The sequence below is a fragment of the Heptranchias perlo genome, chromosome 4, assembly GCF_035084215.1.
Source record: "Heptranchias perlo isolate sHepPer1 chromosome 4, sHepPer1.hap1, whole genome shotgun sequence".
NCBI classification, from domain to species: Eukaryota; Metazoa; Chordata; class Chondrichthyes; order Hexanchiformes; family Hexanchidae; genus Heptranchias; species Heptranchias perlo.
Window position 1 is genome coordinate 56,575,620 of NC_090328.1, and position 15,251 is coordinate 56,590,870.

The window sequence follows — 15,251 nt, forward strand, 5'->3', positions numbered from 1 at the left end:
AAAGCACTTCTCGGCCAAGGAAGCACAATCACTGTTGTAATGTAGGGAAACCTGGCAAGGAGGTTGCCGGTCCTAGTATTGAATCCTAGATTTGTTTTGAAGGGAAAGTTTAAATTAACAAAAAAAAAATTCCAGCCTTGGCTCTGGCTGTATGGAGTGGCACTGAAGTTGCTCCCAAAACAACAGTTGAAATACAGATCTATCAATGGGGTAGTTACTCTTTCACTTTCGGCCCCTTCCCCCCCCCCCCCCCCCCCCCAACCCCACGCTCTAGGTGTAGCAGATGTAGCAAAATTTTGGACATTTAATACCTTGTGTTACAATGTCTGATTAACCAGCTGTTAAACTGTAATTGACAATATTTTTGCCAAACCACAAAGCAAGGTTTTATAAATTCAACAAAAATTTGTCCCTTTTTCTGCACTGAAAATGTCCAAATTCCTTTTAAAATATGCAAAACACTCACTCTGAAGGGATTTAACCGTTTTAACAGAGATAAATCCAAGAAAGCAGCCTTGACATGAAAAGAAAATATACCAGTGTATCACCTTCCCTACCTGACTTGATTCTAATGAAAAGAAATTATATTGAGCCACCAGGCTTGAGCATTAGTCCAGTTTTTGTAAGATTTTAACCTAACAATAATATTCTGTGTTCCTGTACTATTCTTAGTTAAATTTAAACATACTTAAAATAATTATTGTATTAAATGCTGAGAATAATTATATTTTATCTTCTCAGAGGAAAAGCAACAAACAAACCTAAGTGAATGGTATAAAGCTAAGGAGACCAGCAGTGCTAGCAGATCAGAGTATCAAAGGCAAAGATTTATCCCAAGCCTGACAGCAGAAAACGATTTGCTTGACGATGGTGGTGACAGTGTATTCAGTCAATTGGTAATTTGGCTAATTTTTAAATGAGTATCTTGTGATTTTTCTTATTCCTGTCTTCCTGCCCTGCTACCCAACTTGACCATTTATATTATTGGTTACAAGGGCATCTGGTTCAATCTACAGACATTTCCAATTTCTATGGATTCTTAGTCCGCTAACAATGAATGTGCTGCAGTAATGGAAGACCAGCAAATTTCCTTTTCTCCCCAAGATGCCATGGTTGAAACCAAATATCCTACGCCATGAAGCTTGAGTGTAGATGCCAGTTGAGATTGAGATTCACTCAGGCCTTTTAGTTGAGCGTCCATTGCTGTTGCATTGCAACAGTTGGTTTGCCCTTTGGTCAATTCCATTTTAATCAAAATAGAAAGCATAAGCAAAACGTATACAAAAAGAAGGGTGAAAAATGGACATCAAGCCCATCCTTCCAGACACAGTACAACCATGTACACCGTTGACCCCACATGAATCTCCTGGGAGAAGCAAGAGAAAAAGAATCTGGCCAATTCAGGAAAAACTCTGGGAAATTCCTTGCTGACTCCCTGAGACATCAAACAATGCCCCATGAGGTTGCTGTAGCCCTTCCTAATCCCAGCCAACTAGTAGTTTATCCGCTATAACTGGAAATTGCCCTCTTTTCACTGGGAACTTGTAAGTTCCCTATTAAAGAATTGAAAAATAGAGCTGAAGCAAATAGCAAATGTTATAGTAACAAAACTACTCATGTCTGAAATAGCTTTAGTATGATAACCCTAAACTATAAAAAGATAATTTTGATTTAAAAATGAGATTATTTGCTTTGATTCTACAGGTCCTGATCCTCTTCTGTTTTTCTCTATTGTTTCCTCTTTCCCATTTTCTTATTGTCTTATTTATTTTGTACCCAATTTTCCTAGGAATGCTAGTAGGCCATTCAGCCCCTAGAGCCTGTTCCACCATTCAATTAGAGTATGACTGATTTGTATCTTAATTCCATCTACCAACAATAACCTCTAACACCCTTGCCTAACAAAAATCTATTAATCTCTGTTTTTAAATTTTTAATTGACCTCACCTCAACAGCTTTTGGAGGAGAGAATTCCAGATTTCCACTACCCCTTTGTGTGAAGAAATGCTTTCTGACATCACCCCCTGAATGGCTCAGCTCTAATTTTAAGGTTATGCTCCCTTGCTTTGGACACTCCTACCAGAGAAAATAGTTTCTCCCTATCTTATCCAATCCTTTAATCATCTTAAACGCTTCACTTAGATCACCCCTTAATCTTATATATTCAAGAGAATACAAGCCTAGTCTATGAAACCAGTCCTCATAATTTAACCCTTTTAGCCCCGGTATCATTCTGGTGAATCTGTGCTGCATCCCCTCCAAGGTCAGTATATCCTTCCTGAGGTGTGGTGCCCAAAACTGAGTGCAGTACTTCAGATGGGGAATAAGGAGAGGCCCGTACAGCTGTAGCATAACTTCCATCCCTTTGTATTCCAGCCTCTTTGAGATAAAGGCCAACATTCCATTAGCCTTTTTAGTTATTTTTTGTATCTAAAATTTACATTAAAACTTGTTTTCTTCCATCACCTATTTTCTGATTGACTACAAAGCAGCTCCAGAGGCATACCGATCAGATATCTCTATCCACAATTTCATTGCTACAACTGAAAGGAATTTGGTTTACTTCTAATCTGGTGTACCTGTTATTTTTTTCTAGTAACATCAACATTGTGAAGCTGTGATTGTTCCATAATATTAAGTTGGCTTCCTTTTTAATAGGTTCCCTACAAAAATTGCTGGGTTCAGTGCCTGGGTAAATCTGAGCTTTCTTATCACATTCGCAGAAAACTATCAAATTATGATGTTTGAAGATTAATGTTCAACTCATGTTGAATTGTTCCACAAAAGATGGGACCAGTGAAATTATATTTTGTGCTGTAATTATCCAGGCAAGTTCAAACCTTAACAAATATATAGTACTGGCTTTTTGGACTCTTGAACCTTTACTCGTGGAATTTCATAAGTTATGTCAAGTCTACAGCACAGAAACAGGCCATTCGGCCCAACTGGTCTGTGCCGGTGTTTATGCTCCACACGTTCCGCCCCCCACCCCTCTTCATTTAACCCTATCGGCATATCCTTCCGTTCCTTTCTCCCTTGTGCTTATCTAGCTTCCCCTTAGAATTATAGAATCATAGGAAGGTTACAGGATGGGATGAGGCCATTTGGCCCATCGAGTCCGTGCTGGCTCTATGCAAAAGCCATCCAGCTAGTTCCACTCCCCCGCCCTTTCCCCGTAGCCCTGCAAATTTTTTCCTTTCATGTACTTATCCAGTTAAATGCATCTATGCTGCTCAACTACTCCTTGTGGTAGCACGATACACATTCTTGCCACTCTTTGGGTAAAGACGTGTCTCCTGAATTTCCTATTGGATTTATTAGTGACTGTCTTATATTTATGACCTCTAGTTCTGGACTCCCCCCACGAGTGGAAACATCATCTCTACGTCTACTCTATCAAACCCCTTCATTATCTTAAAGATCTCTATCCAGTCACCCCTAAGCTGTCTCTTTTCTAGAGAAAAGAGCTCCAGCCTGTTCAGCCTTTCCTGATAAGTATATCATCCTTGTGAATATTTTTTGCACCTTCTCCGATGCCTCGATATCCTTTTTATAATATGGAGACCAGAACTGGTTCACAGTACTCCAAATGTGGTCTAACCAAAGTTCTATACAAGTTTAGCATAACTTCTCTGCTTTTCAATTCTATCCCTCTAGAAATGAGCCCCAGCACTTGGTTTGCCTTTTTTTTTGGCCTTATTAACCTGTGTCACTTCTTTGTGATTTGTGTAACTGTACCCTATAATCCTTTTGCTCCTCTACCTCATTTAGACTTACTATCCAAGCAGTATGTGGCCTCGTTATTCTTCCTACCAAAATGCACCACCTCATACTTAATCTATATTGAAATTCATTTGCCAATTACATGCCAATTCTGCAAGTTAATTAATATCCTCTTGTATTTTGTTGCATTCTTCCTTCGTATTAACTATGCCCTCCAACTTGGTGTCGCAGCAAATTTTGAAATTGTATTTCCAAATCCGGAGTCCATATCGTTAATGTAAATTGTGAGCAACAGTGGTCCCAGCACCGATCTCTGGAACACCACTTTCCATCTTTTGCCAGTCTGAGTAGCTACCTGTAACCCCATCTCTCTTTTCTGTTCTGTAACCAGCTTGCTATCCATTCTGCTACTTTTTCCCCTAACTCCAGATGCTATGACCTTAGTCATGAGTCCACAATGTGGTACCTTAATGAAGGCATTTTGAAAATCCAGAAATATTTCATCAACTGTATTATCCTTGTCTACTCTTTCTGTTACCACTTCAAAGAATTCAATAAGTTTGGTCAAGCATGACTTTCTCTTCTGAAATCGTGCTGAGTACTCTTGTTATATTTTCGTTTTCTAGATGTTTTTCTATTGCATCTTTGAGTAAAGATTCCTTTATCTTTCCTACCACCGATGTTAAGCTAACTGGTCTATAGTTCCCTGGCTTTGTTCTGTCTCCCTTTTTAAATATAGGAGTAACATTAGCTGTCTGCCAGTCCTTTGGTACAATTCCCATTTGTAATGATTTTTTATAAATATATACAATAGTGCCTCTGCTATCTCTTCCCTAACTTTTAATATGCGTGGATGCAATCCAGGGGTTTTATCCTGTCTAAGTTTGATTAGCTTATCAATTATCTTTATATCTTTGTTGATCTCTTCTAATGTCACGCCCACCTTGTTAGTCTCCCTGGTAAATACTGAGGCAAAGTAATTATTCAATATTGCTGCCATTTCGCTGTCATTACCTGTGAGTTTATCTTGTGCATCCCTTGATGGCCCTATCCTCATCCTGATTTTTCTTTTGTTATTTATGTGCCTTTAGAATACTTTATTATTTATTTTTATATTCCTTGGTAATTTAATTTTGTAGTACCTGTTTGCTTTCCTAATTTTTTTTTACTACTTTTCTAACCTCTTCATATTCCCTTTTGTCATCCTTTTCTTTGTTGTCTATGTACTTAGTTTCAATTTTACCCTTATCTCTTTATTATTCCATGATGTTTCTTTATTGGCTAGTTTGTTCTTGTTTTTTAGAGGAATATATTTCTTCTGAACTCTATTGATCATTGTTTTAAATATTTTCCAATGCTGTTCTATCTGTCATTTTTTCCCCAGTTTACCTTCCTTGGTTTCATGCTCATCCACTCAAAATTAGCTTTTTTCCAATCTATTACTTTGGTCTTTGCCTTACTTATGTCTTTCTCAATCATTATTTTAATCCTTATTATGTTGTAATTGCTATTGCCTAGATGTTCCCCAACGCTTACATCCCTTATCTGCTCTGATTCATTTCCCATTACTCGATCTAGCAGTGATTCCTCTCTTTTTGGGCTTCTCACTTACTGGGTAATAAAGGAGTCCTGTACACACTGTAAAAACTACATTCCATTGTCCCCTTTCCCTACCTCTTGCTAGTTTATTTGGGCGTAGTTGAAATCTCCCATGAATAATAATAATGAACATTGAATAATTTTTTTTGTCAAAATCCTGGAACTCCCTTCCTAACAGCACTGTGGGAGAACCTTCACCACACGGACTGCAGCGGTTCAAGAAGGCGGCTCACCACCTTCTCAGGCAATTAGGGGTGGGCAATAAATGCTGGCCTCGCCAGCGCGCCCATATCCCATGAATGCATAAAAAAGAAAATTATTATTCAATGTTTTTTTTACTCCTTTCATAGATTTGCCAACATATTTCTTCCTCCACTTCCCTTCCACAGTTAGGTGGTCCGTAGAATATACCTATTAATGTGATCGATCCCTTCTTATCCTTTGGTCAATCCATATGGATTCTGTTTCTATCTTATTGGGACAGAAATTGCTTGTGAAAACAACAGTGCTCATTATTGCGAGTGGCAAAATGCAGGTGTAAGTTTCGGCGTTCGCACATGTGCAGTGAAACGTGGAAATCAAGAACTTGCTCCTACTGTTTCGCAAGCGGTATGACTTGAATTAAAGGTATATCATCGGCTGCTATCGGTGAAATCATTGAAAAAGCGCTAACTTGCTCACCTCAGCTGCAAAGTAACTAATATTACCACAAAACAGGTACGCTTAAAAAATACCAGTCTAAAATAAGTTTTAATAGCATGGTAAGTCTTAATGACTGCCAAACAACTAAAAGTTAACTTTTAAAAATGTGGAGTCTCATTACTCCTTTTAATAGTTTTTGGTCATTTTTTTAAAAAAAAAGAATTTTTACTTTTCCCCTCTCTCTTTTATTCAGTTTAGTTATTTCTTGCCCTCTCTCTCTTTTCGATGTCTATAACTGTTTTTACAATGATTTTAATGTACCTTTCACTTCCTGGTTTTCACATTCCAAGCCTGCAGAGACAGTTAACACAGCTTGTCAAAAATGCTGCAATTCTGATTGGTCGAGGGGAGAGTGTGATCCTCTCGCTTCTCCCACAGGTCCTAGCTTCGCTTGAACTGACGCTGGGTTCTCCACCACTTCCTATTCGAGGAAGTGCCCGAAGTAAAGACCGCGGTAAGTTAGTGGGTTAGTATAAATCAATGGAGTGGGCGAGCAGTGTTCGCCGCTCCGAGCAATTTCTGCCCCATGTCCCTTTTTTCTACTGCCATTATGTTGTCTCTAATTAGTACAGCTACCCCACCCCTCTTCTCCAACCTTTCTAAATAAGTTATATCCTGCAATATTTAACTGCCAGTCCTGTTCTTTATGTAACCATGCCTCAGTTATCCCTACTACATCTGGCTCCTCACTACGAAATATTACCTCCAGGTTCCTCCATTTTGTTTCAGATGCTGTGCATGTTGCTGCACAGGCAATTTAAATTATTTTTAATAATTGTTTCCCTCGCTTTATTTTTCAGTCATTTTGTACTTATGTTCCAAACTGTATTTGTTCTCTGACCGTTTGTTACCCTTATTCCTTGCTTTGGTCTGACCTTTACTCTCATCTCCTATTTCTTTTATCTTCAGACTAGTTTTATTAGTTTGAAGTCCTATCCACAGCTCTATTTGTCCTTTCCGCTAGATCACTGGTCCCATTCCAATTCAGGTGGAGCCCATCCCCGCAGTACAGCTCCTTCCTATCCTTGTACTGGTGCCGAGTAAATTTATACTTGTAATCATTCATATTGCACACCTATGACAAACGGATGATGCTATTCATGCTTGCTAACAAAATGGCTTTCTGAAAGGATAAATACAAATTTGGAAGTTTTTCAATAAATTTTGAACATTCTGTCGGATTGCCTATTATTTCAATTAGTGCCCTAGGTGTACAATTGTGCTTCCAGTACCATAGTCTCAATTGTCTCCCCTTTTTCTTTACTTCATAGAATGAAAAAGATTTTAATTCTCTTGAGCCTTGGCTTATAAAGGAAATGGATGCTTGTCTCTCAGACATCTGGCTGCACAAAGATGTTGATGCTTTTGCCCAACTCTTTCATCTCATATTAAGTGAAAACGTCAGTGGTGAGTTTTCTTTTTAGGGTAAGTTTTTTGAGTGTATGCCAGCAGCAAGCTGCCTTCCTTCCCTCCAGTGAACATTAGAAAATTGTGGGTGCTGTGCTCACAAACCTCCAATCCGCACCGGCGGTGGTTTAGTACAAGCCGTGGCCTCGTGCTCAAGATTTAGGCTTTTGTCTTATCCTTTTTGTTTTAGTAAAATATTTACTTAAATGTCATCATTAATTTTATTACTAAATGAAGAGGATACATAACACAACTTTATCATGGATTTATTTGCAAGATATATTGCCATGTTTTCTGTTTCATGTACCCACTTTTTGATTTATCAAAGTAAATGTGAAATCAATTTTTCTAAAAGAGCAAACTCAATGCAACCTTACATAAGGAATTGCTATAATGCACAATAGAAGCAGTATGTTAAAAATGGAAGTAATTATGCATTAACATTGTGCACAGAATGTTTAGATACAAGTTTTCCGTATGTGCATAATTTAAACTGAAATAGATGTTCAGTTAAAATTTTAATTGATTTTCTTATTGGCTGTAGAATCATAACTTTACAAACAATTTAGATCAGAAAAATAGTTTCTCTGTATCCACCCTATCAAATCCCTTTATCATTTTAAACAACTCAATTAGATCTTATAAACGCAAGGAAATACAGCTAAGTTTAGTTGTTGCAGTTTATGCGACCTGTCCTCATAATTAAACCCTTTACGCCCCTGTGGTTCAGTGCCCAAAACTTAATAAGCCATGATATTGTGAAGTATGTAATTTTCTTATGTTGCAAACCTTATTTTGTGCATTATAAATTTCAGTTCCTGAACAAAATATGGCAGGCAAAAAAAAAAAAATTTCAAAAGCATTTTGACTGACTCGATTGAATGGAGATCAAATTTCTTTTATTGGTAGGTTCTCCTGACTGCTCTTTCAGAATTGGTTGTTACTATAAGTTCTTGGTAGCTTATCACTGGTAGTTTTCTAGCCACTGCCTTCACTTTTATTTATACGTGACCTACATCTTCAGTTTTCATTTGCTGCTGTTTCACTTTGAGCCAATTGATGAAGTGTGATAGCAAATGTATGATGGTGAAAAGGTGACATTAACAGAAAATAAGTGTGATACCTACACATACAAGAATATATATGTGGAGTGTGTATTGTTCTGGGGAAATTGAGTTTTTTGTGTCACCTGTAATTATACTTTGATCAAGTATTTCCTAGATTTAAATAAACTTAGCTACTGGCTGTGAAGGCTTAAAATCCATAGTAAGAACTGCTGTCCTGTATTAACTTCGACAATCAATGCTTAATGCCATGGTCTGTAAAAGCTCAACACATTTGTGAGGAACTTAACATTTGCATAGGACTGACAGCTGCAGCTAAGACCAGAGTTTTAGATTCCAAACCATAATCCAATTAGAACGTAGATTATCGTAAATTAAATTATTTTATATTTAAAAGCTGACTGTTCCATAATTGCGATTGTCTGATATTTCTAAGTTATTCTGTTATTTTTCTTACCTCTTGAATGGCACTGTGCTATGCATCATATGTAGCTGAGAACACAGGCTAGAGATCTGCTTCTTTCCCTCTGCCGTTGTGCCTTTGTACTAGAGGGTGGCAAGAAGTTACTGAAGGTCAGATTTTGCCATCTTGTGGGCAAGTGCCTTGCTTCCCTATTGCATCAGCTTCCCATTATGGTATGGCTTTATTTTTTAAAAAATAAGGTGTTGATAAATATGCAGAGGATGCCAGTAGTAGACACATCTCTGCAATAACATCTTATGTGCTTAATACATTTTGTTAAAGCACTAAGACAAATTTCATAGCTGGTATTTGGATGGTTTTATTAAGCTATAATTCTATTATATATCAATCTCTATCCAAATGAGTGTTGCTATTTTCAGTTGACTACAGGCACAGTGAAACCAGTGCTACTCCATTAATGATAGCTGCAGGCCGGGGCTTCCTCAGTCAAGTGGAACAATTACTCAGCATGGGAGCAAATGTCAATGTTAAGGCTTCAAATGGCTGGTAAGGAAACTGGTTTCTTTCTTTACATATAATGATTATATTTTGATTTAAAATGTGTGCCTTATTCAGTCAAATTAACCAAACACCGTGTCTGTTGATAGATTGGTTGAAGCTTGTTCCTGAATTGGAGATGATCTGAATATGGATTCTGTTTTTATGGTACTTTTCCAGCCTAGTGAAGATAATTATACTGCAGTTAGTATTTTAATAAACTGAAAGTTGATAGTTTAGCAGAGAGCAAATACTTCCAATCATATAATCAGGAGTTTGCAAAATTGGGCCTTGGGGCACCCAGACAAATCTGCTAGCCTAATGTGACAGGTTTTGTCAGTTGTCCGCTGTGGGAAAGAGAAACTTTCTGCTTTTCATTAAATTCTTAGTTTGTTATTAGAATTGTTTAGAAAAGATATTTTCTGGAATATTTCAGAATATGCAGTATGCCATCAGCTTGAAGCTAAAACTGGTGTCAGCATTGTTTTTGGATGCGTATACAAATATAGCTAGTTCCTTTATCAATGGAACAACTTCCTTCAATAATTTGAAGGTGTGATGTTATAGCAATAACACATGCACTATTTGAGAAATTGAATGTAGTCTACACTCCTGTCAGTTTGTCTGGCCTGTCCTCCATTCCCTGGTAATGAACACGTATGTTATTGACATGGAAGTGCCTCCATTAATTTTTTTAAGACTCCTTGCATACATATGCTTAAAAAATGCATCCGCTTTAGTTCTTACATAAAAAGAAATTGATCAACGGTCCACTTATAACTCTAAAATGTTAGTTTACAAATATACTTCCTAAAACAATTTTGCAACTATAGATTACTAGTCTCAAGAATTTCAAAGTAAACACTTGTTGAAAGAAACTTGGCCAGCTAAAACAGTCAAGAATAAGTTGAATGACTTTTAATTGGTCTGAATACAGGTCCAACAAAGTTTGGGCTTTGATTCCTCTCTTTGTACTGATGAATATGACTTATGCTAATGGTTATGTATTTCAGCGCTGAGATTACATCAAGAAACTTTCCTTTAGAATGTTTTACTCAGGGAGGGCGGGGTGGACTTTGAAACTAGCTATATAGTGTACCACTTATACTTAAAAATAAATTACATTTTTTCAATATTTCCAGGATAGCTTTGGACTGGGCTAAACGGTTTGGTCAAACTGAGATTATAGATCTACTAGAATCTTTCAAGTAAGTACAGAAATGGTAATTAGCTGTATTTGCCACATGACTTTGAATAATGAATCTATTAATCACATTAAAAGAAGGGGGAAAACCCATTTGAAGAAAAAGTATTGCATTAAAATTAGCTCTTTTTCAGTCTTAGAGAATGTGTGCACGCTTCAAGATGATGAATGATGATAGTGTCGGGAATGGAACACTTCCATTTTAGGCACTGAGTGTCAGCACAATCATCTGCAGAGTGAAACTCCCTCCATATTGCCTGAACAATGTGTGTTAGCCCTCAACTTTAACAGAACATCCCTATTGCACAATGTGGTATTTCTATTTGCTGTATCAGGCATATTTGTTGTCTCCGAGTGAGATTGCTAGTATCAAATTAGGTGCAGTTCTGTGCTGGCTCATTGTGCTGTATTCAGTCCTTGTCTTAGTATTTAAATAAAATGCTTTATGTACTTATGACTCTGTGTGTAAACATTGTACTGAAGTTCCAACTACAGGTAGAGAAAATGTTTTTAAGTAGCTTAAATAGTTTATATAGGTTGCTAATATTAAGCAGCTTGCTAAAATGTTAATTTTTGCACCCAAGTTCTTCAGTGGAAATAGGAAATCTGGATGAGTGTGTCCTGGTGCAGTCAGACGGTGGAGAATTAAGTCAAGAAGACAAAGAAATTCTGAGCATCTACCACCACAGCTTTGATGATGAGAAAGTTGACCTGGATCTGATTATGCACCTTCTTTATAACATCTTTCAGAGTTCCGATGATGGTAAGTAAAGACATTGGTTTGAACGTTTCTTTTTGGATTTCTTTTCAAACTGATTGTTTACCAAGCTAAATTTTTTTTGCGTAATTTAATTTCAGCTGCTGCATGCATTACATCTAGTCCTATATGTTCAAATTGGAATGGAGAAAATTTAGAAATATCTGAATATTAGATAGAATTTGCAGCATAGAAACAGGCTATTTGGTGTTTATGCTCCACATGAGCCTCCTCCCACTTCTCTTCATCCAACTCTAGCAGCATAACCTTCTATTCCTTTCTCCTTCTTGTGTTTATCTAGCTTTCCCTTAAATGCATCTACGCCAGTCGCATCAACTACTCCTTGTGGTAGCGAGCTCCATATTATAACCACTCTCGGGTTAAGAAATTTCTCCTGAATTCCCTATTGGATTTATTAATGGCTATCTTAGATTGATGACCTTTAGTTTTGGAATATATCTGTTTGCCTGTTCTGTTTGCTTTTTGAGCATAAAATTTGCTCGTAATCACATGTTGCCTTTTAAAAGGTTTGCAAAGTTAGTAAGCAATAAAAAAATGTTTAGCATCACAAACCATTTATTAGTTGAGAGGGTGGGAAGATGTCCCGCTTCTAGGCCTTTTGTAAACCAGGTCATTAGGCGGCATAGTATCATAGTAGGTGCAGCACAGGAGATGGCCATTCGTCCCATCGTGCCTGTGCTGGTTCTTTGAAAGAGCTATCCAATTAGTCCCATTCCCCTGCTTTTACCTCATAGCCTTGTATTTTTTTTCCTTCAAGTATTTATCCAATTCCCTTTTGAAAGTTACTATTGATTCTGCTTCCACCACCCTTTCAGGCAGTGCATTCCAGATAATTACAACTTGCTGCATAAAAAAAAAGTTTCCTCATGTTGCCTCTGGCTCTTTTGCTGATCACCTTAAATCTGTGTCCTCTGGTTACCGACCCTTCTGCCACTGGAAACAGTTTCTTGTTATTTACTCTATCAAAACCGTTCATGATTTTGAATGCCTCTAGCAAATCTCCCTTAACCTTCTCTGTTCTAAGGAGAACAACCCCAGCTTCTCCAATCTCTCCACATAACTGGAGTCCCTCATCCCTGGTACCATTCTAGTAAATCTCTTCTGCAACATCTCTAAGGCATTGATATCTTGCCTAAAGTGTGGTGCCCAGAATTGAACACAATACTCTAGCTGAGGCCTAACCAGTGATTTATAAAGGTTTAACTTAACTTCCTTACTTTTGTACGCTATGCCTCTATTAATAAAGCCCAGGATCCTATATGCTTTTTTAAACAGTCTTCTCAACTTGTTCTGCCACCTTCATAGATTTGTGTACCTACACCTCCAGGTCTCTCTGTCCCTGTGCTCCCTTTAAAATTGCACCATTTATTTTATATTGCCTCTCCTCATTCGTCCTACCAAAATGCATCACTTCATACTTCACGCTCTCAGCATTAAATTTCACCTGCCATGTGTCTGCCCATTTCACCAGTCCGTCTATGTCCTCCTGAAGTCTGTTACTATCCTCCACGTTGTTTACATTTCTGAGTTTTGTGTTATCTGCAAACTTTGAAATTATACCCTCTATATCCAAGTCCAGGTCAGTAATATATATATATATATATATATATATATACACACACATGTGCGTGCGCCCGCCCGCCCGTCCGTCCGTCCATCCAGCCAGCCAACAGTGGTCCTACGACTGACCCCTGGGGAGCACCACTGTATACTCCCTCCAGTCTGAAAAACAACCGTGCACCACTACTCTGCGTTCTGTCCCTTAGCAAATGTCCCTTGAATCCCACGGGCTTTAATTTTGCTAACACGTCTATTAAATGGTGTTTTATCAAATGCCTTCTGAAAGTCCATGTACATATCAACCGCACTATCCTCATCAATCCTCTGATACTTCATCAAAGAACTCAATCAAGTTAGTCAAACATACTTTTCCAAGTACTAATTTATTTTGTCCCAGCTTATTGTCTCAAAGTTTCCCCGCAACCGACTTTGGGGTGACGGGCCTGTAATTGCCGGGTTTATCCCTTTCCCCTTTATTGAACAGGGATGTAACATTTGCAATTCTCCAGCCTGTCCCCACATCTAAGGAGGATTAGAAGATTGTGGCCAGAGCCTCTGCAATTTCCATCCTTATTTCCCTCAGTAACCTAGGATGCATCCCATCTGGATCGGGTTTCTTTTCTACTTTGAATACTGCCAATCTTTTAAGTACCTTCTCTTTATTTTTATCCTATCCAATATCACTACTACCTCCTCCTTTACTGCTACATTGGCAGCATCCTCTTCTCTAGTGAAGACAGATGTGAAGTATTCATCTTTGGATGCGAGGCATTAATCTTTGGATGCTCTTCCTTTCCACCTCTTAGGAATGTGTCTATTCTGTACCTGAACCAACTCTTTCTTGAAGGCCTTCCATTGTACGATTACTGTTTTGCCTACCCATTTTTGATTCCAATCCACCAGGGCAAGATCCCTTTTTAACTCACTGAAATTAGCCCCCCTCCAGTTAAGTATTTTCACATTTGATTGTTCCTTTTCATTTTCCATAACTATTGTAAACCTAATGATATTATGATCCCTGGTCCTCAAATGTTCTCCTGCTGAAATATGCTCCACCTGCCCCACTTCATTCCCCAGAACTAGATCCAGCACTGCTTCCTTCCTTAGGCTGGAAAGTTCTCTTGTACACATTTCAGTAATTCCTCCCTCTCTTTGCCGTTTACACTGTTACTATCCCAGTCTATATTGGGATCATTGAAGTTCCCCATTATCGCTACTCTATAGTTCTTGCATCTTTTTGTAATTTGCCTGCAAATTTGCTCCTCCATCTCCTTCCCATTATAGCACTAGTGTAAAGAATAGTTCCGAAATAGGAGGGATCAGACGGAGCAAATACGAGGCAATCTAAGATGAGTTTAGAGTGCATGTGCGTAAATGCAAGTAGTGTGATAAATAAGGTTGGTTCCCATTATTTGGTGGCCTATAGCTCCTCTTTTGTTCCTTAATTCTAACCAAATAGATTCTGTCTTTGACCCCTCAACTATATCACCCCTTTCCAATGCTATGATAGTTTCTTTGATCAATAATGCACCCCCTCTTTTTTCCTTCCCTATCTTTCCTGAATACCTTGTAGCCAGGAATATTAAGTAGCCAATCCTCCCCTTCTTTGAGTCAGGTCTCTATTATTGCCACTATATCATAGTCCCATGTGCCAACGTGAGCCTGCAGCTCACCAACCTTATTTACCATGTTACGTGCATTTACGCACATGCACTCCAATCTCACCTTAGATTGCCTCGCATTTGCTCCCTGTCTAATCCCTCCTATTTCTGAACTATTCTTTACACTGGTGCTGTTTGCCTTCCCCAGTGCTCTATGCACCTTGTTTCTCCCCTCCAATGTTTCATCCTGGTGCCCACCCCCTGCCAAATTAATTTAAACCCTCCTCCACAGCACTAGTTAACCTCCCCATGAGGACATTGGTCCCAGCTCTGAAGAGGTGCAACCCAGCCATCTTAGACTGAGACAGCTTCTTAGATTGTCGCAAGTTGACTTGCTCTCATTTTTAAAAAAAATACGATGTACTTTTAAAATCTATTTTACCTCCCTCTTTCTGTAAAAGCAGCTTCCCTAGGCACTTTAGGTAAGATGGAGCAATCATGTTTTGGATGTTGTGGCTTGGAAATTCATCACTAGCAATGCATTAAACTAGAGCAAGTACACAGGAGCACTGGAACATTCTTGCCAGTAAGACTTTGTTCTTAATCTTAAAAGTTTGCAGGCTGTATTTTTCAATGAGTGGCTTTCAGATGC

The 15,251-nt window shown here is 38.2% G+C and overlaps 1 protein-coding gene across 5 annotated transcripts in view; it reads left to right on the plus strand.

Moving 5' to 3' along the window:
- The window catches only part of ythdc2 (YTH domain containing 2), a 78,285-nt gene that overhangs the window by 21,009 nt on the left and 42,025 nt on the right, over positions 1 to 15,251 (plus strand). For all 5 annotated transcript variants that reach the window (XM_067982965.1, XM_067982967.1, XM_067982968.1 and 2 more), the window contains 5 exons: positions 742 to 896; positions 7,296 to 7,431; positions 9,339 to 9,465; positions 10,599 to 10,664; positions 11,245 to 11,423. In XM_067982965.1, the coding sequence (XP_067839066.1) occupies positions 742 to 896; positions 7,296 to 7,431; positions 9,339 to 9,465; positions 10,599 to 10,664; positions 11,245 to 11,423 (663 nt within the window). The remainder of the gene's footprint in view (positions 1 to 741; positions 897 to 7,295; positions 7,432 to 9,338; positions 9,466 to 10,598; positions 10,665 to 11,244; positions 11,424 to 15,251) is intronic.